The sequence below is a fragment of the Ictalurus punctatus genome, chromosome 15 (assembly GCF_001660625.3).
Source record: "Ictalurus punctatus breed USDA103 chromosome 15, Coco_2.0, whole genome shotgun sequence".
NCBI lineage: Eukaryota > Metazoa > Chordata > Actinopteri > Siluriformes > Ictaluridae > Ictalurus > Ictalurus punctatus.
The window spans coordinates 23,453,167-23,478,224 of NC_030430.2; the positions used below are offsets into that span (position 1 = coordinate 23,453,167).

Sequence of the window (25,058 nt, forward strand, 5' to 3'; positions counted from 1 at the left end):
TATGATCCAAACCAACTTCATTCACAGCATAATCATTTATTCTACATGTTGTGATTTACATTAGATTTTTTTGTTGTTGTTTTTTTACAGTGTACACAGATGCTGCAGATTATATTGCAATGTATTTTGCTTTTTTTAATTTTATTATTATTTATTGGAGGACCAAATCGCTACAACAGCAGCACAGCACACATGGGGGGTGAATCGTCTTCGCCTGGTTCCTGGAAAACGCAGAAAAAGGATTTTTTTTTTTTTATTGTGCCTTGGAACGAAAAGTTCAGTCAGAGAGTTTTTAATCAGAGCGTGATCAAATGGTGATAAAATATTACGTGACAAAAAGTTGGAAGGGTTCATTTTTAAAACTCTATCTAATCCAAATTTGTTCAGCGGTATCGGTCCTAATCCACTGACGCTCATGCTATTTCGTATATTGAACTGAGACTGTAGTAAGCCACACCTCGTTTTTTTTATTATTATTATTATTATTTTTTAAATTGGTTTTGTTGCCTAGTAACAATCGTTTTTAAACCAAGGCTGCTGGCAGCCAGACAAAGAAAAAAGTGAATGAAAGATAATAGCTGTGTCTCAAATTTGGAGTTTTGTTTTGTTTTTTTAATTTTTTTTTATTGTGAGCTCTGTGATAGGTTAATATGCAGATGATGTACTAAAACTGCCAGGAAAGGAAGTATGCTCAACAGTATATAGCAGAAGGGAGCAGAGAAATTAGAGGGCTTTAAAATGGCTGACAACACACTGAGCAAGATTCTCGCAACAAAAACAGATTAAAAAAAAAAAAAAATTAAGAGGGAAGATTTTTTGGCCAGCCGTTTAAAAAATAAATAAATAAATAAATTTAAAAAAAAAATTCCCCTGGAGGCTCAATGATCTATTTGCGTTTAGCACTAAATGTTAGCGTTCGTTTACTTTATTGTCAAACACCCAGGTATTAGCTAGTCCAGAACACAAGTGTATAGTGTGAGAATAGACTGCACAGAACTTAAGAATGAGCCTGTAATGAAATCATCAACAATTTTCAGATTTTTTTTTAAATAAATGATGCTGAAACAAACAAGAATTTCTATCCTGATTAGCGAATCTCGTGAAAACATCTTTGTCTAAACACCGATTCATGATTCAGAAGTCGTCTTAGTACGGGGCTAAAGTGTGTACAGGTCAAAATAGACACGTGCTGAACGTATATTAATATCACCATTATGGGTTATGGGATTGCCTTGCAAAGGTCCTCAGAACACATGGGCTACTTAGGTAGACCCCCTAGGGACCTCCCAGGGATAGCGTTCATGAAAAACAAACACCGTCCTTGGTGATTATTACAGCATGTCATATAACGATTCTCGGTGCAGAGATTTTGTGTTTTTGGTGAAAATAATGAAATCTAGCCATATTAAATCAAGCTGCCTTTTTACACTCTGTGTTTTAGTCCTATAGCACTGTTTTTTTGTTGTTTGTTTTTTTAGATGAATGAATGTTACGATGTCAGGAGAATTAGTAATGTCCTCTGACTGTCTGTACAAAAGCAAACTGATGTCTGGAAGAAAAAAAAACAAAACAAAACAAAAAGAAAACGGACAGACGAACATGAAAACGGTCCAACGCTTCTGAGTGCACAAGCGAATACTGAGTTCTTAAACACGATGTAATATAATGTAATGTAATATAGTTCTTCGTAGTACTCAAACTTGGAACGTTTTGAAAATCGGACCCATTTCTAATAACCGATAAAAGACGAAGCAGCGCTTGGTTGTGCACTCAGACATTCAGACCCTAAATGAGCAAATAAAAAAATGTAAAAAAAAAAAAAAAATCGTTAAGAAGTGAAGCTTGTTCTCTTCTTAAACTTGCACACAATAAGGGGTGGGGAAAAAAAATAATAAAGACTCTTTGATGTTTGAAATCTGAATCTGTGACAATGTTCTTTAGCAGGAAGTGCATTACAAAACCGTGAATTAATGGAAAATTACACCCACCACCCCCCCACCCCCACCCAGCAGGAAGGGGAAAAAAAAGTTTCAGTGTTTTAAAATGATTTTAGTGTCTTTATTAAGGAAAGCTTCATGGAAGACCTGCATGGAAGAAATTTGGTATTCACACGTTCGTATCCTACTCGTGCTCCCGAGCGTGGGAGAACTCGCACATAGGTACGCTAACTAACGTAAACCTCGACTTGAAAATCATATCGCTAGCACGGATCACTGCACTTTCATATCTGGGACACGCTGTCGAGTTTAAATCGCTTATTTTTATTACGTTTACAGTATCTAGCCGACGCCCTTTTCCAGAGCGACTTACAGAAATGCTTCGGAGTCTCGATTAAAAATAAATAAATAAATAAATAAATAACACATCTTCATGCTAGATCACTAGGTCAGAGGATTAAAAAGTACCATCGAGAATATTCGATGAAAACCAGCCGTTTCATTTTATTGGCATTCATTTAAAAAATTTTTTTTTATATAAATGAAAGAACGCGAGCCGACACAAACCTGTAAATTAAGAGAAATAAAACTATTCATTCGATTACGACAAATGAAACGGCGCCATATAAACCGAGGACAGGCCGGTCTGTCTGTGCGTAGCCGTAAACAAACGCCTCAGCTGATGGAACGTTTAATCACTCGCTTATTATTATTATTATTATTATTATTATTATTATTATTATTATTATCCTTTAATATTTTCATTGGCATGGAAGTGAGTCAAAATAACTTCCACTTCACACTGAGTGTTCATTTCATGCTCCCAACTGGCTGCGCACTTTACCATTTATGGAGTTTTGTGGGCGTCACTAAATGCAAACGAGCCGTGTCGGGAACGTCCTTTGCACTCGACAGGTGATCGATCCCGTATACGTACGCGGAGATGAAGAAAATCGGCCTTTTGGAAAATTGTGTACGTTTCGAATTCTTACGCAAACATTTACACACAACTTTACTACAAAGATTCGTTAATGAGGCCCAAGGACAGGAGGTGTGAGATGTGGCTCGACACTTAGCAGACCACATGAAGTTGATTATTTTCCAATAACAGCACATCCCAAAGTGTGCTCTTTATTCCTCTTCTACCACAATAATCTGCCACAAGCACAATTTATCTTTACTAAAGTAGAACAAGTTGTACTAATTCTATGCTACGGAATGAATCGGAATTAATCAACAGCTTCTGACCGATCGGATTAGAGAATTCAATGGCCCCGTGATATAATAGATAAGATCGAGAACTAATTGGTAATAATATTGATTGATTGAAGCGACTTTTAATACAAATAATAAATAAAGCAACGGTGAAAAAGCAATAAAGTGGAAAGAAATGCACTTATTCGTATTTTTTCATTGTTAATGACTTGTATTGATAATATGTGACTTTTTGCGAAATTTTCTCCTGTTAAAAAAAAAAAAATTGCTTTTATAATATCTAAAATAATATAACAATGCTGTATTTTCCAATATTTGTGGTTGTGTTATTTCCATCTTACAGCCACAGACAGTGATGTAGCTGTGTTTAACAGGAATAAAGTCGGAATAAAGGACCGGTTCATACAGAAATCCAATCTTTACCCCAAACCCACCTCCTTTAGTTTTGCACAGAAGCTACAAGGCTAATGTCCTAGTGTCCTGTATCTTACTTTACAAGCACAAATTTCACAAAATCATTTTAAAACACGATGAAACACGCGAGAGAGAAAAAAAAAAAAAAAAAAAAAAAAAAAAGGGGTGTGTTTTTGTTCGGTTTAAAGAAAAGCGCTGGAATGTCCCTGTAATGTTAATCCTTGTTGATCGCTCCGTGCTGGAAAACATGGACCTTTTAATATTTTTTTAATCTGAATGTATCACCATTGTGTTTCTCTGTACCGTCGTCGTGTGTCGTGACGAAACGCATGTGCTGTACAAATGCTGAGCTTAAAAACGCGGATTCATGTTTTTTGTTTGTCTGTTTGTTTGTTTTTAAACGCAAACATCTGAATGTTTATTCCATCCGCTTTCCGTCGTCATGTCGATCGTGTCGCTTTTTATCCGAAACGAACAAAATAAAAGAGACGGCCCAGATTTTGCTTGACTGACGGGTTGTGAATAAAACAAGTTGTGTGTGTGTGTGTTTATAATATTTCGACTAGTTCAATCGAGCTTACGTTAGCGAGCTTAATTGTGAATTTTATTTAACGGAGTAGAGTACTTATGTAATAACACAATACTGCTAAATACACAACTTAATTTCCCTTTCACGTAATGTTAATGTTAGCAACTTCATAAATATGTAAGCGAGCAAGCCATAGAATACTTCTCTACATCAGCATCGTCGTCGTAATGGCTACTAATTCGAATCTTACACTAAAAAAAATGAACCATGGATGAAATTTAAAAGCATGCACTTCAACTGGGGGAAAGAAAGAAGGTTTCTATACGCGAGTAAAACCAAAAAAAAAAAAAAAAAAAAAAAGACAATTACGACAATTAGACAACGCATATTCAGTGTTATCAAATACCTTAAGAATTTCATCGGTAATGCGTGGAAGACTTGTTTACACCACGTACTGATCACAGAATAACAGTACCACTCTGAAATATCGTAGCGTTTAATTTCCCCCGAGTACAAAATAAACTTTTACCTAACTTTAATGCTTGCTAGCAACCTCGCCGACTAGCCAAAGGGTGCGTCTATCAGCAATCAGCTCCCTCGGTCAGTAATCAGGGCACTGATCAGGGACCCGGCCATTTTAAGGGCTGTCGAGTGCACTAGAACGTTCGCTCTCTAAAAAAATCCCACGATGCACCGCAAAAACCAGGGAGCGTCCACGCTCACGATGTTCCCGTACTGGAAATGACGCTATGTTTTCCGAAGCCTCTCAGCTCGGAAAAAACCCCCAAAAAACGACGACGAGAAAAAAAAAAAGAGCGATGGACGAACTCCGATAACTTCATCTTCGAAGGTAAGAAACTTATCGTTGTAGCTCGCAAATGATGACTTACGTTGGCGATTGTTCACTTTTATTTGACGTTCTATATTACGGTTTGTTTGACAATTACAGTATGATGACGGAAACGCACGTACAATGTCGAAACATAATATCAGAAAGGTGTCGGTCCTGTCTGAGGTTGAGAAATGCCAGCGGTGACGTTTTACAAAAACAAAAACGTTAACTAGCGTCAAGGAAGAGCCAGAAGAGCAAATCGCTATGAGCCAGGAGGTTTCGTTTTCAGTACTAATCGGATTGCGTTAAAATTACGGTCACATGGTGCTCTGGGAAAGCCCTAAGCACATGTCATTTTTAGAGAAATTTACCCCTTAATACCTATAATTTACCTATTTTTATACAACAATTCTTTCCGGTCCACTAATTTGATTGGACCAGTGTCAGTCCAAGAGTGCGGATATTTATTATATCATCTCGGAGGCATTTCACTCTGTGCATCGCTGCGCTGGGCTGCATTACCTACGTAAAAACTCCAATTCTAGCAATACTTCCATTACCGTTTATTGAAACCGTCCCTGCACTTACTGTACTACGAGTCTGTGAGTCAGTAGGTCTGTGCGTTGCTATGGCAACACGAAGTTCTCGATCTTGCTTTGGCCATTTTGGGAACTATTTTTGTCGACGGAGCAAAAATAAACAGGATACTTAGACGTCTGAAATACGGAAGCCCCAAGAGGCCGGACGTTTATGATGGTGATGGTGAGGACGTCCAGGCGACACCGGTCCCGTTGGCGAGGCGCGAGGGTTTCTGCTGATAAAAGTTATGTTGTGAGAAAACAGCTTTTTTTTTTTTAACGGTTTCGATCACGAGAAAATAAGAAAGAAAAATAAACAATAACGCATGGCCTCTTTAGGGCTTCCGTACTAAATGATTTTCTCGTTTACAGAACTGAAGCAATAACACACTTGCAGTCGTGACTACCTACCTACGGCCGATCTGATATTCAGTACAACATTCAGTATAAGATTGCTCGACTATCTAACGCGGGTTAGCACGTTCGCCTCACACCTCCAGGGTCGGGGGTTCGATTCCCACCGTGGTCCTGTGTGTGCGGAGTTTGCGTGTTCTCCCCGTGCTGCGGGGGTTTCCTCCGGGTACTCCGGTTTCCTCCCCCAGTCCAAAGACACGCATGGTAGGCTGATTGGAGTGTCTAAAGTGTCCGTAGTGTATGGACTATCTAATGCTGCGTCCTACAAAAGGCTTGTAACATGGAATTTCAAACCTCTGACCAAAGAAAACACCCCCTCAACTAAGAATGCCTACTTGGAAAGCCAAGAAGGTCTCCTTCACCCCAGGATCATCATCATAAAAAGTAAAACATCATAAACTGAGCTAACAAAACGCACTTTCATGTAGGGCTCCATGTTTTTACCCCCACTTAAGGTTTTGCACTGATGATTTATCACCATGGATGAACTTCTCCGTCGGTTCTCACACACACACACACACAAAATAATCCAAGCACAGTGAAGAGATACTGAATCTCCAGCTCTCATCAGTCACTCATGGTGCAGTGTACAACGCAGTCCAAGGCTTTATTTTTCATTTATATAATTATTTACATTTATAAACAAGTAACAAGACAGGAGTGATGTAACTAATATCATTGCCTCTTTTCTTTTAAAACCTTTGCTCGTAAAACAGCTCAGTAAAATATATATAGACTTAAAAAAATACACATATATCCTGGAGAGAACATGTGTATGCATCATCACAACCACCCCCACCCCATCCAACCCCGCCCCCTCCCCTTCATTAACCAGACACGCCCCTGGTTTCCTATTGGCTTTATCATTTAATATGTATTTTCAAAATGCTGATTCTGGACTATTTCTCCTATATTTCACGCAAGTCTGAATGAATTCGCTCGTCGTACCTTCGACTTAAACTAGGTTGCCTACTGCTCAGCCGGCTAAGATCACGTTGATCGATTTTTCCTTGCTAGTTCGCGAGATGTTTTAGATTTGAACGTGGAATAACGCACAAACACGACCTGGCACATATATGGCGTGGAGATTAAACGTCTCGAGTGTTCGCGTTTCACCGATATGACTAACCTTGCTGCAGAGACACTGTCGACGTTTTACACACAAACGCGTAGGGAATTTTTCATGAAACGGCTTCACACCATGGAACAATCTGAAAGAGTGTTCTGCTGTTCCGTTCGCTGATACTGACATCACATTCAGTTCAAATATTGCTATGACTTTTTTTTTTTTTTTTTTTAAAGGCTTTTTCTAGTAATCCTGAATATTTGTGCCATCCCCCAAATAATAAAAATCATCATCATCATAATAATAATAATAATAATAATAATCAAACGCTTATTATGGCAGCTAATGTTTTACTTTTTTAAAAACAGACACTCGTTAGAACAGGAATTTATCATATCCGTACACATGCCAGGACTATGATTTATGACGGTTTTACATAAGATTAAAAATAAAAAAAATCACATTTCTAAAATATAGTCTTCACACCATAAACTATTTCGGATTGTTGTCGACATTACACTTTTTTTTTTTTTTTTTCCTGAAAATAAAAGGCTGGGATTTTTAAGACACCACACTGTGGTGAAGGGTTTTTTTTCCCCCAGTTATTAAACACACACAACATTTTCCTCAGTGGATTCTTATTACTGAAGAATGCATTATTTAACACTAAGAGAGATGCAGTGTTTGAATGCGTGCGAAATAATCCGACAAGGTAAAAAAAAACAAACAAAATATATAATAATCGATCCGGATATTCTCCTAACACTCAGTGTTAATTATGGCTCTGTGTGATATGGTATTGACCGTTTGTGGTGTGCACCGTGTGTGTGTGCACTGTGTATGTCTGTGTCGTCACATGGGACTGTATTTCCTCTTTTTGGCGTCTGGTGTGTCGCTCCTGTACTTCATCTGCAAAAGAGAGAAAAGAAAAGAAAAAAAAAAAAAACAACACCACACGAGTCATATGTTTGTTGCTCACGGTGTAGAACTGCAATTTAAAACACAGACAAAAATATTACAAAAATGAAAAGTGTATTTAATTATACACAGGTATTGTTCGGGGCTCAAATCCTAGAATCTCATAAAACCGAAGAGAAGTGCTCAGCTCAGACTGGATTCTGCCTCACGTCCAAATTAGCCGTTTTATTTTCCTCACCTGCCTATCATACGACAACTACCGAGCAGGGAGGGTGAAGGTGCTTGAACATGTGCTTCCTGTGAGACACGTGAAGCCATCACGCCACCCAAACTGCTGCATCACAGGGCAGCGTAACACACTTGGAAGAAAGCGCTATCGCCTTTCAGAGACGCGCGTGATCGGCTAGCGTTTCTGTGACCGGCAGGGGAGAGAGGGTATGCCGTCAATCCCGCCCGGAGATTAACAGGGCTAATTTTCCCCAGAGGTCCCAATCTGCACAGGACAGAGTTAAAATATATAGAGAGCCCGTTGGTCACGTGATCACGTTCTTTCCTGTACAGCCTGCGCTATAATCAGGAATCATCTGCACTTGCAAAGTGACCGGGAGCGCTGGATCACAACCAGAGACATGCATTTTAGGTTAAATGGTTACACTATCACATTGTAATAGTTACTTTGGTAGTGTTCAAAGTCGAGTCAAACACAGAAGCCGGACATTTTAGCCGACTTTGGAGCTCTATTTCTGCTTAAAATGTCATGTAATGATGTCCTGGGTGCTGCTACAGAGCTTTTCAGTCAATGATTTTCCCGGTGTTAGAGGCTTTATTTATTCCAAACGTTTTTTTTAGAGAGAATGTATAACATTATTTATTTATATTTTCTGATATGGTGAACCTGTAGTACATTTTATTTACAATATTAAACCTGTGTTCATAGCAATTTTTGACAAAAGGATCAGAAGTTTTCTTTATTGTACAAAATGTTCTGAGAATCGAATCGTACAGCCAGTATCATGAATCGAATCGTGACTGGAGTGCATCACCCCTAAAAAAAAAAAAAAAAAAAAGTTCATTAAATGATGAGGGAGGGAAAATTACGGTTTTGCTCACCTGGCTCTCCATGCTCTCCTGCAGCACCTGTCGAGCTCTTCTCTGCTCGAGATTTTGCTAAAAAGTGAAGGAAGAGTGTGAAAATCATTTCGCTTCAAAGCACCGGGGTTACTGGGATATTTTATTCCCAGCGCTAGTGTACTTTGACAGTTAACGCTGACGGGTTGCAGTGGTTGGGTGCGAGACAACTTCCGGTGTTTACACCCTGTTGCTCAGGTTCGAAGCGATGTCGTGTGGAACAGCAGTACAGTACGTTTACCTTATGGAGCTCGGAGAGCTGCTGATGTCTGATTAAAGCTTCTTTACTGGGAAACTGTCTCCTGCAGAGTAAACACGCCAGTTTAGCCCAGTCTGTCATCCTCTCATCCCTCTCTCCTCCTCCCCCATCCTCTCCGTCCGTCTCTCCTCTGTACACCGACGCCGAACTCTGAGGAGGAGGACTCTGAAACACACACACACACACACACACACACACAATAAGCAAATGGACAGATAATGCTTAAAAAAGTGACTAAATAAAAGAAAAATAATAATAGAATTAAATTTGTTAAATTATATATACACACACACACACACACACACACACACACACACATATACATATATTATATATATATATATATATATATATATATATATGGTTAAAACAGCCCTAGTTACTTATGAAATTAATAGAAATACACACACCCTCTGAAGGAAATAAAAAATCAGGTTATGACTCTGTAGGTGCTATTGCCATTATGTGTAAAAAAAACAAAACAAAACAAAAAAACAAATCCTGCTCACCTCTCTTTCTTCAGGATGTTGTATGTGCTCCGACAGAATCTGTAGTCGCTCTAACAGAGCACCCTGTGTAAAATAAATCCACACTTTATAGATTAAAACACACAGACGTGTGATACAGCACACTCTCCGATCACTCCACAGTACTGCTGAATTCTTGAATCTGATTGGTCAGGAGGTGTTGATTCATTTTCTAGAACAGCTGCTCTGACAATAGTGTAGCTGCAAATCACAGGTTTATATTAATGCACTTGTTCTAATACGTTTCCATAGTAACGGCTCGTTCAAAGCGACTCCACATAAAGGGATTAAAAAAAAAAAAAAGAATTTTAAAAAGGACTGCTTAACAGAGAGAAATGTATAATCTTTAACACGGTGAAGTCTTCTGTGAGGAGTCGCGTAGTAAAGGTACGTTCGCACATGCAGTGATTTTTGCCGGCTGTTGTACGATAAATTCGCCAGTATGTCTCCCTACTACTGGTTGCCATAGTAACATTTATAAGTGGGTGGCGCAACTAGTATTTGACAACAGACCACGCCCACATCTAGTTGGCAACGGGTGCCGTCGCTCATGTCGCCAGCTCTCCTTGAGAACGGATGGTCTCCCTGCGCTTTGTCGCTGCATCCGCGAATGTACCTTTACCGTTTTTGGAAGGAGTCTCCAGTGTCAGAGATTAAACCGTCAATTTTCTTTACAGAGTTTGCAATGTACAGTGATGAGCTTCATTTCTGTCTTAATAACCACAAGTGAGAGAATAAAACGAAAGGCTGGTGAGGGAATGACTGTTTATAGCTGCTATATCACAAGTGATAACAGAAACTAACTTCGACGATAAACTACACGCCGCTGTTCAACACAGAGCACTGACTAAAGTGCGATACTAAGGACAGCCCTGAAACAGAAATGAGGACTACGCCAAACTCCACCTTCTTCTCCAGAATGGCGTATCCGGCGTCGGCGCTGGCCGATTCTCTGCGCTCGTCTGCGAGTCGAGCCTGCGTGAGAGCGGAAGAGGCCGAGCGAACGCTCTCCTTCTGCCGGTTCATACTTTTAGCCCAGCGCTCCATGTCTTTAGCAATCTGAAAAACAAAGACACACAGTAAGCGATGATGAATAATACTATTTATACCGGTGGATGATGAATAGTGTTTGGTACAGCTCACCTGCTGTGCTGTCTTGGTTTTGGGTTTGTCCTTCTTGTCCTTCGTCGAAGCGGAGAGGTCAGAGGTCGTTGCCATGGTAGCAGGATCAGCACCGTCATTAGCAGCAGGAATGTAGGTGTGTTTCTCTCCGTCCCAGTACATGTACTGCTGAGTGTGAGGGTTATAGTAATACTGAGGGAGGAAAGAAAAGAAAAAAAACGGAGAAAAAAGAAAAAAATAAATCATGATTTTCCTATAACGGCATGTCTTGAAGCGTTTCAATTGGCAACGCAAAAAATTGTAGCATTCGTTAAAGATCGACCCGACATATTTCTTTATTCGTTTACAGTTACTTTTAATTTTGCGGACGATATTGCAGGTATAAACAGCCGTTCCCGAAACGCCACGTGTCAGAAAACTGACTCTTACAAAGTGCTGACACTGGAGACTCCTTCCATGCATGTTAAATTATTTTCTCCTTATAGAAAATGTAACCATATATACAATTAGTGCTGAAAGCTGCTGTTATTGAAAATTCATCAAAACCTGACCAATCGGATTTGAAAATTCAACCCTGCGAAAGAATTCAAAGTGGTTGAATTAAGCTGGTGGCGCTGACAGCACTTGGCCCAAATTTGCTCCTCGGAGAATGCTCCTTAGACCCTCCATAATCAGTGTGCCAAATTTTTTAAAGATGGTTCTATGGGCTGCCACAGACACCCATGCCAGAAGAAGAAAAAGAAGGGGAAGAAGAATAACAATAAGCAATGTAGAATAACAATAGGGTGTCTATGCACCTTCAGTGCTTGGCCCCCTAATGAGGAAAGTTAGAAAGATAAAGAACTCTAAGGGTTCTTCAGGGGTCCCTCTGGGGGAACAGTCATAGGTTTTATGTCAAAACAGAGTGTTTCCCTATCAGCAAGGGTACCAAGAAGAACCCTCACAAGGCTAAGCACCCTAAATGATCTATCTAATAAGCCCTTGGACCTATGGCGAGATGCACCTTACTACATCAGACGTAAATCATGTCCTTGGCTAGACTACATTATTAACATTAGAGATCAGCCTCCTCTAACACGATCCACTTTGCCATGCTTGCCTCATTTACCGACAAGAAATTAAGGATCATACCGTTAGTGCATATTCACAGGGTGAAAAGTCAACCTGCACATCACACCTTTAACAGCCAGTAACTGCACTTAACAGCCACGCTTCGTTTAAGTGCCTGTAGATCCACCTAATGCACTACATTAAAGTATTCCACTCTCTAAAGAGCATGAATGAGATCGCACTCTCCAATTAGAGTAGCTCAGAGTGTGTGTGCACCTAATACACGCTCACACCCGGCCTTTTAACAAGTACATAGTACATTTCCGATTCCACTGCAGTTTTTTTAAGCATTGTACAGGCTGTGCCACATATAATTGTGTAAGTGTGGTGTGTGTATGTGTGTGTGTGTGTGAGAGAGAGTGCTTTCCCAGCCTATGAGATAAACACACACTCTCAGAGGAAGCTAAAATCTAGGAAATTTAAATAGTACAACTATCAGGGTCAGGCCTATATATATAAAATTCTAGGAGAATATTTTACCTGGGAGTTGGGATCGTAGTAAAGTCCAGTCAGAGGATCGTAGTAATACCCTGAGCTTTCGTCATACTGATATGTGGACACATCAGGATCAGCTGAAACGATAAAATACAACTAATCATCAAAATGAATGAAGCTGCCTCGGATTCAGCATTTAGAACTAAAAACCTCCTGTAAATCCATCCCTGATTGGGTGGAGGATAAAGCGGGAACTCACGGTACTGCTGACGCTCATACGCTGTTCCTGGTGTGGCAGGCTGAGGCTTTCCAACAATCTCCACCTACACACACACACACACACACACACACACACACACACACACATTTAAACAAACTATACTGCTACAGTTACAGGAAAACATTGAAGACAAAAGGTTTGCGTAAACAAGTGAATTGTTTAGAGAATCATTTAGCAAATGATTCACTTGTTCATTTACACAAGACGGTTTGCTTGAGGAAACAAGTGAATCATTTAAAGAATCATTTAGCAAATGATTCACTTGTTCATTTACACAAGATGGTTTGCTTGAGGAAACAAGTGAGTCATTTAAAGAATCATTTAGCAAATGATTCACTTGTTTGTTTACAAAAGAAGGTTTGCTTTGAGCGAGTCAAGTCCACGATTTAGCAAATGACTCGCTTAATTATTTACTAAAAGGTTTGCTCGAGTGAACAAGCAAATCATTTAGAGAATCATTTAGCAAATGTGTTCATTTACACAAAGCTAAGGCCTGGTTTATACTTCTGACACTGATGTCTATTCATATGGCGGACACTTTAATCCAAAGTGATGAACAATTTGGGTGAACAGATGAGGTTTAAGGGCCTGACACTCGAACAGGGGTGCAATTAAGGAGTTTTTACGCTTATTCCGAAATATATTTGTTGCAGTGTTACGCTGAAACCACTGATGAAACGGTCACAATACCTGACTTAAACCAATCAGCGTTCTCTCAAATACACTCTTGTGATTAACGCACAACACCGAAGACATGCCCAAAGCGTCACTTCACTTACCCATGAACCCCCTGACGCAAACACGCTTCAACACAGCAATAGAAACCAGCCTTAAGCTTAGGTACAGATGTGCATGAAAGTGTGGGTAGTTGTACCTGGTTTGGCTGTGTGCTGACAACTTGCGAGTGTGTCTGTATGAGCGCAGAACTGACTGCTGCACCTTCGGTTACCGTGGGAACCAGAGCAGCTAAAGGAAATAAAATAAATAAATAAAATACATACACATGTTAGTAAAGGCAATTAAAACAGTTCTCATCAGTGTACGTAATATTCCATTCTGTATCTCACCTGTAGTCACGCTTCCCCCTTCATAGGCACCTATTAACCCTGGAGCAGAATTTGTCACGGGGCCTGTCCCGACAACAGCCCCGGCCCCTTGATAGCTGACTGCCTCTGCGGCAACTCCTTCTGGTCTCTGCTGCGTGAACGCAGATGTTGCCGCCCCCTGCTGGTACACACTCACGTCTCCTCCTGCGGAAAGCTGAAGTGTGAAACGGGAAAGCCCGGGTTAATTCTTCGATATTAAGTGAAGTATGAAAAATGCGATATGACAAATGGCTGGATGGGAAACGTGTCGGTTTAATTTTATGTAAACTGGTTATGATATTAAAACAATCACAATTAAACAGACTTGTGAAATGATTCAGAGGAAAAATGAACTGGATTAATTTCAATATACATGCATGTGTGTGAGTGTGAGAGACCTGGGAAACAGCCCACTGTGCTGCAGCAATGGCTGTACTTGCTACTGTAGCTGCACTCACACGACTGCTGTCAGTCACACACACCTCGCTGAGAAAGACACAGAATAGACAAAAGAGAGAGAGAGAGAGAGAGAGGCATGAACAGTGAAAAAGTGAATGAGCAGATATTACAGTTATCATCAGTTAGTTTTTCCAGGCACATAAAACATGACACTGGGTCAAGTGTTGCTCTTTCTGCTCTTTATACATGGATTACGAGGCTTTGTTGAGTCTCTAATGTCCCTTTTGTACTTGTGGGAGGTTTGTGTACCGTTTTGAGCCCTTGGCGAACTCCACAGTTACACTTTTCCCATCGATGGACAGCGGAGGCTGAAGAGCCTGAAGGATCTGCAGCAGCTGAGACGCCTCCTGCGGGACACAAACACAGCCTGGCCGATGAAGCAAAATCAGCAAGAGTTGTTATTGAGTAAAAACTTGACAAAGAAATTATCGATATTAATTTGTCATATGATTTTTTTTTTTGGGGGGGGGACCGACCCGGTAAAGGTATGTGCATGGTAAAAGCGGAATTTGGACGCCTTTTGTTTCATACGCAGGTATATAAAATATACAGGTGTAAGTTCACCTTTTTGGATCATCTACTTCAGAATGTTCAGAACATACCTTTCAGATAAATACTGATAATAAATGAACACAATCAGGTGTTATCCAGTCCATACAGGATTTCTGAGGTTTTTGGGGGGATTATCATGCCCAAAAATGCTCGATTTTGCTGCACCTTTTTTCAAATTTATAAAAAAAAAATTTTTGTGAAAAACTGTTTGGATTGGCAAAAATCCAACAAAATTGTTTTGTGCGTTCTTTCAGCAGTGACGCTTGTTGGTAAATGAGACCTTTGGGCTGTACTCGTGTTCGACTGTGTTTACTGGGGGTTTAAAGCGTCTTCAGTGTTAACCTTACAGAACCTCCACGCGGACCGACTTTATTTAGTAAATTATATATTGGTTAAACCCTTAAATTATCAGCGCCTTCAAATCGGCAGCGAATCTCGAGCACCTAATGACACTGCACGAGAATACCTCGAACACAAAGTGAAGTGAAAGATATACAGCTAACGAATCTGATTTTCACGGTTTTAAGACGTAACGGCGAATGCTACGTATGAAAAGTCGTTCGAAGGATGGTGTGTGGGATGCAGGTGAGGATACCGTACCACGATGGTGGTGAGCTGCACGAAGGCGAATCCACGATTCAGCTGCGTCTGTTTATCTTTAATGAGCCGAACGTTGGAGGAAGAGAGAGTAGCGAACGGCGCCAGAGACGACAAAATGGCCTCCAACGTGGTGTGAGGACCGAGATTCCTGAGGATTAGGGCTAAGATCAAAACACACACACATTAGCGATACAATTAAACATTATTATAACAGGGGCGAGGTCAACACTGCTTATCTTGTTGTTTTTTTTCCATGTTTATTATCCAATAAAACTTGGTGTTGAGGCTGTAAACAGGTCGGAGGGACGTACTGTCGTTTGCTGCCTCTGCGGTCTGAGACGACGCGGCGATGTTGAGCAGAGGACTGGCTGTCTGATAGATGGTAGGAAGAGGCAGTAAGCCCTGTGATGAGTCCTTCAACTGCCTCTGGGGTAAATCTTTCTGCAGCACGGCCAGTTTGTGCTCGGCGTCTGAAGGGCGAGACAGGAAGCAGACGCGTTCGTCCATTCGATATGAATGGAAAAATACTACTAAGGGGTTCCCAAACTAGGGGTCACGACCCCACACGGGGGTTGCTTGATTTACAAATGGGGTCACAAAAGAAACCTCTTTTGCATCATTTATTTGTTCTGCAAATGAATATTAGCATTATCGAAGAAGGATTTTGTGCGCTAAAATTTTGGAGTCAAATTCAGACAGGGCTCATCTAAATGAATAGGGGATGTATTATATCCTGACATGTTGCACTAGTCTAGGTGAGTAAAAAATAAATAAATAAATAAATAATAATAATAATAATAATTTCCCTGTCCACATACTTTTTAATATACGCTCAGAAGATTAGATTTGAGATTGAGGTTCATGACAACAATCACGATGACGGCGGAAAGCTTTCCGAGAGACAGAGCTCAGTGAGTTTATCGCTGTGCACGGAGCTGCAAAAACTCATAACGTCCAATTTGGTGTCTTTTTTTACCCAAAAAGTTTAGGAATCTCTGGATTAACATAAGAGATATGTGCATAGATCATAAAGTATGCAGGATGTGTGTGTGTGTGTGTGTGTGTTTTCCCCCTCTATTTTTTTTATTTTTTTTACCTGATTTTGGAACTCCACATTTGAAACATTTCTCCCTTCGCTTGAAGTTCTGCACTCCGCACTGAAATTTAACAGACAACATATTAGCCAAAACTAAACCAGGAGTAAACGACCATAAACGTAAACGCTAGGCCGACATGAAATACTGCATCACTCAAACTCTTCTAAGCATCACCGACGCTATCCTCGCTTTCGAGTTGGAAGCAGGCAGGCTTCTCGTAAACTCATGGGTCACAAGACGTCGATTACTGTTCCTGAACGGCAGCTCTAAAGGAGCTGGCTGTAGTTCAAAGGCTTAATATCAGCGCGCTTGTTTTAACATGCGATCGTTTCTATAGTGACGTCAGCGCTTTGTAAGAGTCAGATGTGGCGCTGAGACTTTTGGGGAGTTTTGGGACATGGGAAAGTCTTCGCGGTTTGATAACTTCTTTCGTGGACGTTCCACGACGTTAACTGTAACTACAAATGGATAAAAAAAAAGAAATACAATGTGTTGTTCTTTAATAAATAAAAAAACTGCAGTGACAAAGGAAGAAACGAAACACTTCAGGATGCGCTGGCACTGGAAACTTTGGGATAGCAATAATAATAATAACTCACTTCATCACAACTCCCCCAGATCTTTGATTATTTTCCCAATAACAGCACACACCAAAGTGTTTTATTCCATACATAATCGTCTGTCATGCAGCAAACAGGAATAATGCACAACACTGCACGACTGGAAATAAAGTGAAGGAAAAAACCCCCAAACAAACAAACAAACAAACAAACAACATGTAGATTACTCCGTGTGTGTACCTTGTTACAGAGCCAGTCCTCGTTAGCGCGTGGCTTTGGGTCACTATAGTGCATAGACACTCTGTGTCCAAGAACAGTGAGCACTCTCTGATGGACGGAAAAAGAATGAGAGAAGAAGGGGAGAAGAGAAAATATGGCAGTCAGGGTCAAAAAACAAGACAAGAAAACATTACAGACCTCAGCTCACAAAAAGAGAAAGAGAGAGAGAGAAGGAGAGAGAGAGAGAGAGAGAGAGAGAGAGAGAGAGAGAGAGAGAGAGAAGGAGAGAGAGCGAGAGATCACCTTCAGCCAGAGAAAAATGGGACGGACGTGCCAGCCTCTCTCGGCCATTACCACTTCACCACCCCTCGACTTCAGGGGTAACACGCGAAATAAACCCGCATTTCTTTCACTTCCCATCCACAACACGTCTTTCTGAACAGGCGAGTAGACACGCCTCCTTGTCCTGATTGGTCAGGTGTTGGTGGTTCACATGTAGCAAAATTGACCATGAAGGCCATAACTTTTTCAGTAGGTATTCTACTATACTAATGATACAATTTCTTATAACATCAAAGCAAAAAAATAAATAAAATCGTATGTATTACGACAGCTTGAAGAAAAACACTCCAGTGACTAATGTGCACGCAGTGTGTGTGTGTGTGTGTGTGTGTCTGTGTGTGAAGTGACCTGGTTGGTCTCCATCCAGCGGCTGGCCTCCTGCAAGTGATTAAACTCGACGAAGGCGAATCCTCGGCTCTGACCTGCACACACAGCGCCGAGCCACAACAACACAACACAACATCGCAGTGAGGGGTTAATGCACTCACTCGGACAGAGAGAGAGAGAGAGAGAGAGAGAGAGAGAAGTTTTATGTCCGTGTGTGCGCATAGATGGAATAGATAGAGACCCACTGGTTTAGATTCACTCATTGACTCATTGCTTTCTTAACAGAGACACACTCACACACTCTCTCTCTCTCTCTCACACACACACACACACACACACAAAAGAAACGTCATATGGTCAGTCAGATTTTCCCAAAACCTCAAACTTTCAAACTACACTTCAATGCGATGGGCTTCCTCCACATTCAGCCTCATTTACAGACAGATCCCGTGTCATACTTACTGAGAGAGGATCTTCCTCTTCTGCCCCCAGGTCTTTACACAAAATGAACAAAAAAAAAAAGGAGGAAGAAAAAAAGAAAAGAAAAAAGAAAAAAAGGACGATTCCAACACATAACACAGGCCTGAGTGTGTGTTAAGAAGCGGACAGACGGGATTCACATGGCAGGAAAATTTGTTTTTATATGTAATAGCAGAAAAATCTCATTTGCTTCCTTTAGTTCAGCTGAACGGAAGAGCGTGGCTCGTCTTGTCTCGTCTCACCCTAACTCAGGACAGTGTGCATCCAGACGTAAACCTAGCGTGACAGTAGGAGTATCTCTGGTGGCGATTATATTTACGCTGCGTTCGACTTACCTCGGAATCATGCCGTTTTCCGACCTCCGCGTGTTCAAGCTAAAAAGTGTGTGTGTGTCAGGGGGCAAACACAGACGGCTCTGTGTTCTTCTTTTCTTAGCGACTGGCTAGCCGGCTACCGGTCAAATGTTTACACACACTTATTCGTTATTTATTTACCCCACCACATACATTTTAGAATAATAATAAAGTCATCAAAACTCTGGAGTAGCACAAATGGAACTATTCCATGGAACTAATGGAATTTTGTTGTGATAAAAAAAAAATATATATATATATATGATCAAAATAATTTAATATTTTAGCATCTTCAAAGTCGACGCCCTTTTCGCCAAGAATTTCCAGAAATGTATTCTTGGCGTTTTCTTGAGGAATTTCCCGGAGATGCTTTTTAAACAGTATTAAAGGAGTTCACACCGACGCCGAACTCTTATCGACTGCTTTTAGGAAATATTTCGAGTCGAAATATTTTTAAAAAATAAATAAATTTTTTTAAATAAAATGTTAGTTTTCTAATGAGAGAAATGAATACGTTGGCCGGAAATTTCCGGAGTCTCACGTTTGAGTCGAACACAGCAGTAGATTAGATGTAGCAGGACTAAACTCCTGAGTATTGCATATTGCTATGATTCGATAACGCTCCACAGAGCAGCGCAGACTGTACTGGAGGAGACATCATCAGCGATGCTTCACCTCCTAACGTGAACATGGCTTTTCAGGGAGTGTGTGAGCGCCTGGACACGTGAAGGTTCAATAACGGAAGATGCAAAAGGACGTGACTGTGAAAAAGATTTACGCATCCAGAGATCTCACACACATGCACACACACACACACACACACACACACACACACCACACTGAGTTACAAAGACCTACAGTTTAAAAAGGTTTTCCCAAAACCATGGGTGGAATTGAAAAAAATAAATAAATAAATAAATAAATAAAATAAATAAATGTGAACCTAAAACATCTGCTGGATTGAGATTTTGGAAAAGGGGGGGGGGGGGGGGGGGGGGGGGGGGGAGCCAAAAGGCCTCATGGGAAAATTCTCTCACCTGAAGATTTGTTCCGCATCAGTCGAACATCTCGAGGCTGAATCCCCTGAACCTGGAGTAGGGCTCGGATCTGACACACACACACACACACACACACACACACACACACACACACACACACACACACACACACACACACACCTCCCACTGAATATATAACATAAACTTGCAAAAATAGTACAATGTATCAATAGAGTTTTTACTTAAACACACACACACACACACACACACACACACATACATACATATACACCTTACGCATACAATAAATACAAAATAGGAATTAAAACATCTAGAAAAGCAGGAAATCATTAAAACATTAGTTTTATATATTTGAAAATACATCAAAATTAAATCCAATAATTAAATAAAAATAAATGTAATATATAATTTGTTTTTACAATATCTGAATTATGATTTATATATGTATGTAAATATATTTTTATACATTAATTTAACTCAATAAGAAAAAAATATTTTTATTTTCCCAATAATTCAGTTAAAAAAAAAAAAAAAAAAAAATTCACAAGATATTTCTCATTTATTAGCATCTAAATGAATGATAAATGTAGCATACAGAAGAGACTGTGTGTGTGTACCTCGTTGGTGGTGGCGTCGGGTGGTAGCATCCTCAGCATGATGATGTTGCTTGGTTTCTGGTCTTCAGCTCTGTAATCATGATCCCGCAGCTCCGAGTCCTCCACACTCGACTCTCTCCTGTAACTCATCTCTCCGTCCTCATCCCTCCATCCGCACTGCTGCTGGAGAGGACACCGAAACGTCTCAGATTTCATAACTAACCGTTATTAAAGAGAGGAATCTTTAGGAGCGGTCCCACCTGCCGGATTTAACTCATCCGCATTTATAAAAACACCATTACAAATTTTGTCCAGTTATATTTTTAAACTACTACTACTACCACTAACAGTATTACTAAAAACAGAGAGCTAAATAACTAAAGCTAAATTAGATTTGCATTTCCTGAAGGAAACACACAGGAGAAAGGAGAAAAGACCTGAAAAGAAAGGTTTTAAATATAAAACAAAATAATAATAATAATAATAATAATAATGGGCAAAGCTTGTTATGCTTATTAACAGTGTAGCTATGGTATTTCAGGTGACTGTTAGGATGTTGTGAAGCTGTTGCTAAGGTGTACCATGTGGTTGAAGGGAAGAAAGAAAAAGAACAAAAAAGAAAGAATAAAAAAGCAAGCAAGCAAGGGTAAACAAAGAAAGAAAGAAAGAAGCAAGAAAACAAGTGTACAGAAACACAAAAGAAAGAAAGCATAAAGAGAAGAATAAAAAAAGCAAAAAAAAAAAACAAAGACAACAAAGAAAGAAAGGCAAGCGTAAAGAAAGGCAAAAAAAGAAACAAGAAAGGAAAATAAAGTAAGAAAGCAAGTGTAAAGGAAGACAAAAAAGAAAGAACAAAGCAAGAGAGCATAAAAGTAAACACTAACTGAAATCAGAAACAAGTACTATACATCACTCAGACTTTTGAAAAAAAAAATTCTGAATAATAATTTATTATTATTATTATTATTATTATTAACAACAATAACACCCATAACAACCCATAACCCATGACTCCCACCCTTCTTGATCTGGAGTATTTTTCCTCCTCCGCTTGTCCTCCGTCTCTCCTCCAGTCTTCTGATCTGCGTCTGTAGCGCTCATAGTCTCGCGCATGGACATCGTGCTCGTGCTCGTCCTCGAACCGAAGGTCTCTCTCCTCCTGCTCGAAGTGCGCGTGGGAATTCGAAAAGCCGCTGCCTCGTCGGGGTCCGTCTCCGCCCTCTCGGTTTCCTCTCCCTCTGAACCGATTTTCATCAAACTCACCGCGTCCGTGCTGTCGGTCTTTACTTACACCTTCGCTTTCGTCATATCCGCCGTCGCGCGAGTATCCGCGGTAGTCCACGTCTCTGTAATCGTGATCCTTGATTTCTGCATGCCCCATACGATCACAGCGCCCGCTCCTAAAACCCAGACACAAACGGTTCACACGTCGCCAAACACTACGACACACAGGGCTGGTTTAAAACAGCTTTAACGCACCAAAAGACACATTGTGGACAGGAAGGAAATGTTCACGATGTCTCCTGTACTCTAAATGTAGCCCATGAGCCAGGATATGCTTATGTTATGTAGTCACAATGCTATGGAACTACCAGTTACAGCGTCGTGCGACCGTACAAACAAACAATACTTTTCAGCAAAGTCGTGCGTAAATGTCTGAGTAAGAAAAACCAAGCTAAAATTTTAGTACATAAAAAGGGCAAAACGTTTTCATCCATAAAGTGCAAAGCGCATTCCTGACACGGCTCATTTGCATTTGGCGACGCCCACAAAACTCCATAAAAGGTCAAATGAACACGTAGCTTTGAGCACGAAATGAACAATCAGGGTAAAGGCTAAAAACAAAAAAAATGTAAAAAAAAAAAAAAAAAAAAAAAAAAAAAAAAAAAAAAAAACACACTGGAAGTTTTTTTTTGACTTGCTACTCACTATCATTTATGCCAAAAAAAAAAACATTTAACTAAAATATATATAAATAATGCAGTCCCTCCAAGATTTAATGATTTTGCGATCGCAGAAATGAACGCGAAATCAAGCAAACACCGCAATATTCGGAGGAGCTTGCGATTTTTAAATATTACCGCAGATTTGCGTCGAGACGCATCATGTGACATCATCGCGACGCGCATTCACCCGAAGCCCTCTTCGATCTACGTGTGTCGAACACGAGCACAGCTAAAAGGTGTCATTTACCAATAAACGTCACGACGAAAGACAATTCCGTGCGACTGCGAAAATTCGAGTCGTTTTTCCGCAATGAAAAGCACAAAAAAAAACTCTGCAATTTGCATCGCAATTTTTGGAAAAAATAAAAAAGCAACAACAAAAATTTTTTTTAAAGATTTTTGGCCGCAACAATAATAAAAAAAAAAAGCTCTGCGAAATCCTGTCCAGACTGAATACTACTACTACTACTACTAATAAAAATAATAATAATAATAAGCAAGCACTACATCTTCCATCAGCCGAGGCGTTTGTTTACAGGTTGCCCAACTGGCCCAAACTCCATTTATACGCTGCCGTTTCGTTCGTCATCATTTGGTTTTATTCGTGTTGCCTCACTTTCTTTATTTTGACATTTTTCCATTAATACCAACAATATAAAAATCTTCTCGACGGCACTCTTAGTCCCTGACCTAGTGAACTAGCACGAGGATGCGTTTTTGGATAGAGACTAAATTAAAAATACGCAATTTCATCTCGATATCGCATATTCCAGATATAAAAGTGCAGTAGCGCTTTGAAGTCAATCGAGTCGAGGTTTATATTAATCGGTCTTCGGGTGTGTACGTTTACAGACACCCGGGAGCATGAGTAGGTTACGAACGTTCCTGTCCCAGCCCTCCTGATAAAAACCCGGATTCTTATTGTAGCATCTATGGCGACTTTACGTTTGACTCACCCTCGTACAATCTGCACGCTGTTTGATGATAACAATAACAATAATAATAAGAGAAGGACGTTTCACTCACCGCCTCCCGTAATCCATGATCAGTAACAGAAAGTGTCCGCCGTCTCCACCTCCTGACAAAAGAACACACAAAACACTCATGTTATTAAAGAAACGTCTACGTCGGCACGGTTTAGTTCTCGAGTCTGATTGGTCAGAAGGTGTTTATGATGCAAGAAGTAAAACACAACAGGGTTCGAGTGCGACGCGGCCTGGCGTAAACCAGGGGGTCTTTTCCAAACAGAGCACATCCCAGAGCGGTCTATTCAATTCATAATCCCATTTAATCCAACTTGCCAACAATTACATTTTCTTATTAATTAAAGAATGACCTGTGACTTTTTATTTGTTTTTTTGTTTGTTTGTTTTGTTTTGTTTTTATCCGTTTTGAGTTACATTTAATGTTATGGAAGGTCTGGGAAACAAATTCCTCTTACCCCCCTTTTTTTTATTTGTTTGTTTGTTTGTTTTCCTGTCATGAAATTGTAAAAATAAAATAAAATAAAAAGGAAACCCAGTCAGCTATTCCAGGAAAGATAGTATGATAGCTGATAAGAGGAAAGTTAATTACAGTTAAATTAGTAACTTCAATAACTGTAACGCTATCTAGTAAATAAAACTGACACCTAAATACCTAGTTATTAACCGTCATAGCTAATACAGTTAGCTAGCTAGTCATTGGTTAGATAGCTAGTAAAAAAAATAGATATATATTTAAGTTTTTAAGAGAGTATACTCAGCTAGTTTGGATTTAAATAGTGATAACTAACATTAAAGTGACCTAGTGGACATCAGTCAGGCTAATATAACTAGCTAGCTAGAGACGTGCCGTAGACGTGGCTAACTCTAGCTAGCTAATATCAACGAAAGAAGTTAACTGACTACACAGTTAGCAGTCTAGCTAGTACTAATTAAAAGTAGCTGACGTCAGCTACTAACAACTCAGTTACTAATATCAACAGTTTGTATAAACCGCGAAGACGAGAGCGCTTGAGAGCTAACTAACTAGCTAGCTAGCTAGCTAGCTAACACACCGAGGCATTAGCCTGCCTAGCAACGCTTCTACAGTCGCGTGCATAGCTTTTTTAGCGTTACTAGCCAGCTAAAGAACCAAATAAAAGCTCACATGTGGCGAACAGGAGTAGAAAATCAAGTCGTTATTAGGCGCTGGTGCTATTTAAGCTCTTACCTTTATTAAATAAAATAGGTGTGTTTAGGAGACTCCGCGTAGTAGTGTGAGTCCTACTACAGTGGCTAACAGGAGGGTTGCCAGATCGCAACGAAATCACCACTTGGGCACAGCTCGGAGTAGTGATGTTACAGGAAAACAATCAACGAAGAGTTGATTGTTTGCCTACGAAGAACACCCCGAAGTGATTTATTCCGCGTATACCACAGCTTTTCGTCATTTATTAAAGAGTTGTACTGTATCAGTGAATGACACGTCCATCCATCCATCCATCTTCTATACCGCTTTATCCTTTTCAGCTTCACGGGGGAACCTGGAGCCTATCCCAGGGAGCATGGGGCACAAGGCGGGGTACACCCTGGATAGGGTGCCAATCCATCGCAGGGCACAATCACATACACACTCACACACCCATTCATACACTACAGACACTTTAGACATGACAATCAGCCTACCATGCATGTCT

The 25,058-nt window shown here is 40.2% G+C and overlaps 2 protein-coding genes across 3 annotated transcripts in view; one reads left to right on the top strand and one right to left on the bottom strand.

The window, feature by feature from the left end:
- The window catches only part of frmd4bb (FERM domain containing 4Bb), a 46,026-nt gene extending 41,566 nt beyond the window's left edge, over positions 1–4,460 (top strand). The window contains exon 24 of the mRNA XM_047160573.2: positions 91–4,460. The gene's annotated coding sequence lies outside the window, so the exon portion shown is untranslated. The remainder of the gene's footprint in view (positions 1–90) is intronic.
- A 2,047-nt stretch (positions 4,461–6,507) lies between these two features.
- On the bottom strand, positions 6,508–24,726 carry rbm10 (RNA binding motif protein 10). 2 transcript variants are annotated; one of them, XM_017486752.3, is made up of 22 exons: positions 24,593–24,726; positions 23,426–23,477; positions 21,472–21,853; positions 20,475–20,636; positions 19,876–19,945; positions 18,027–18,100; positions 17,358–17,444; positions 16,557–16,617; positions 15,772–15,930; positions 15,461–15,621; positions 14,558–14,655; positions 14,248–14,335; positions 13,832–14,024; positions 13,639–13,730; positions 12,744–12,807; positions 12,530–12,621; positions 10,961–11,131; positions 10,724–10,876; positions 9,800–9,862; positions 9,273–9,455; positions 9,014–9,070; positions 6,508–7,894 (listed from the first exon to the last, which is right to left on the bottom strand). In XM_017486752.3, exons 2-22 carry the CDS (start codon positions 23,440–23,442, stop codon positions 7,838–7,840), a joined length of 2,484 nt encoding a protein of 827 aa, XP_017342241.1. In that variant the 5' UTR covers positions 23,443–23,477; positions 24,593–24,726; the 3' UTR covers positions 6,508–7,837. The 2 variants fall into 2 exon arrangements, with proteins under 2 accessions (XP_017342241.1, XP_047016530.1); XM_047160574.2 differs by having other exon boundaries at positions 20,475–20,633; positions 24,593–24,704.
- Positions 24,727–25,058: the final 332 nt, after the last annotated feature.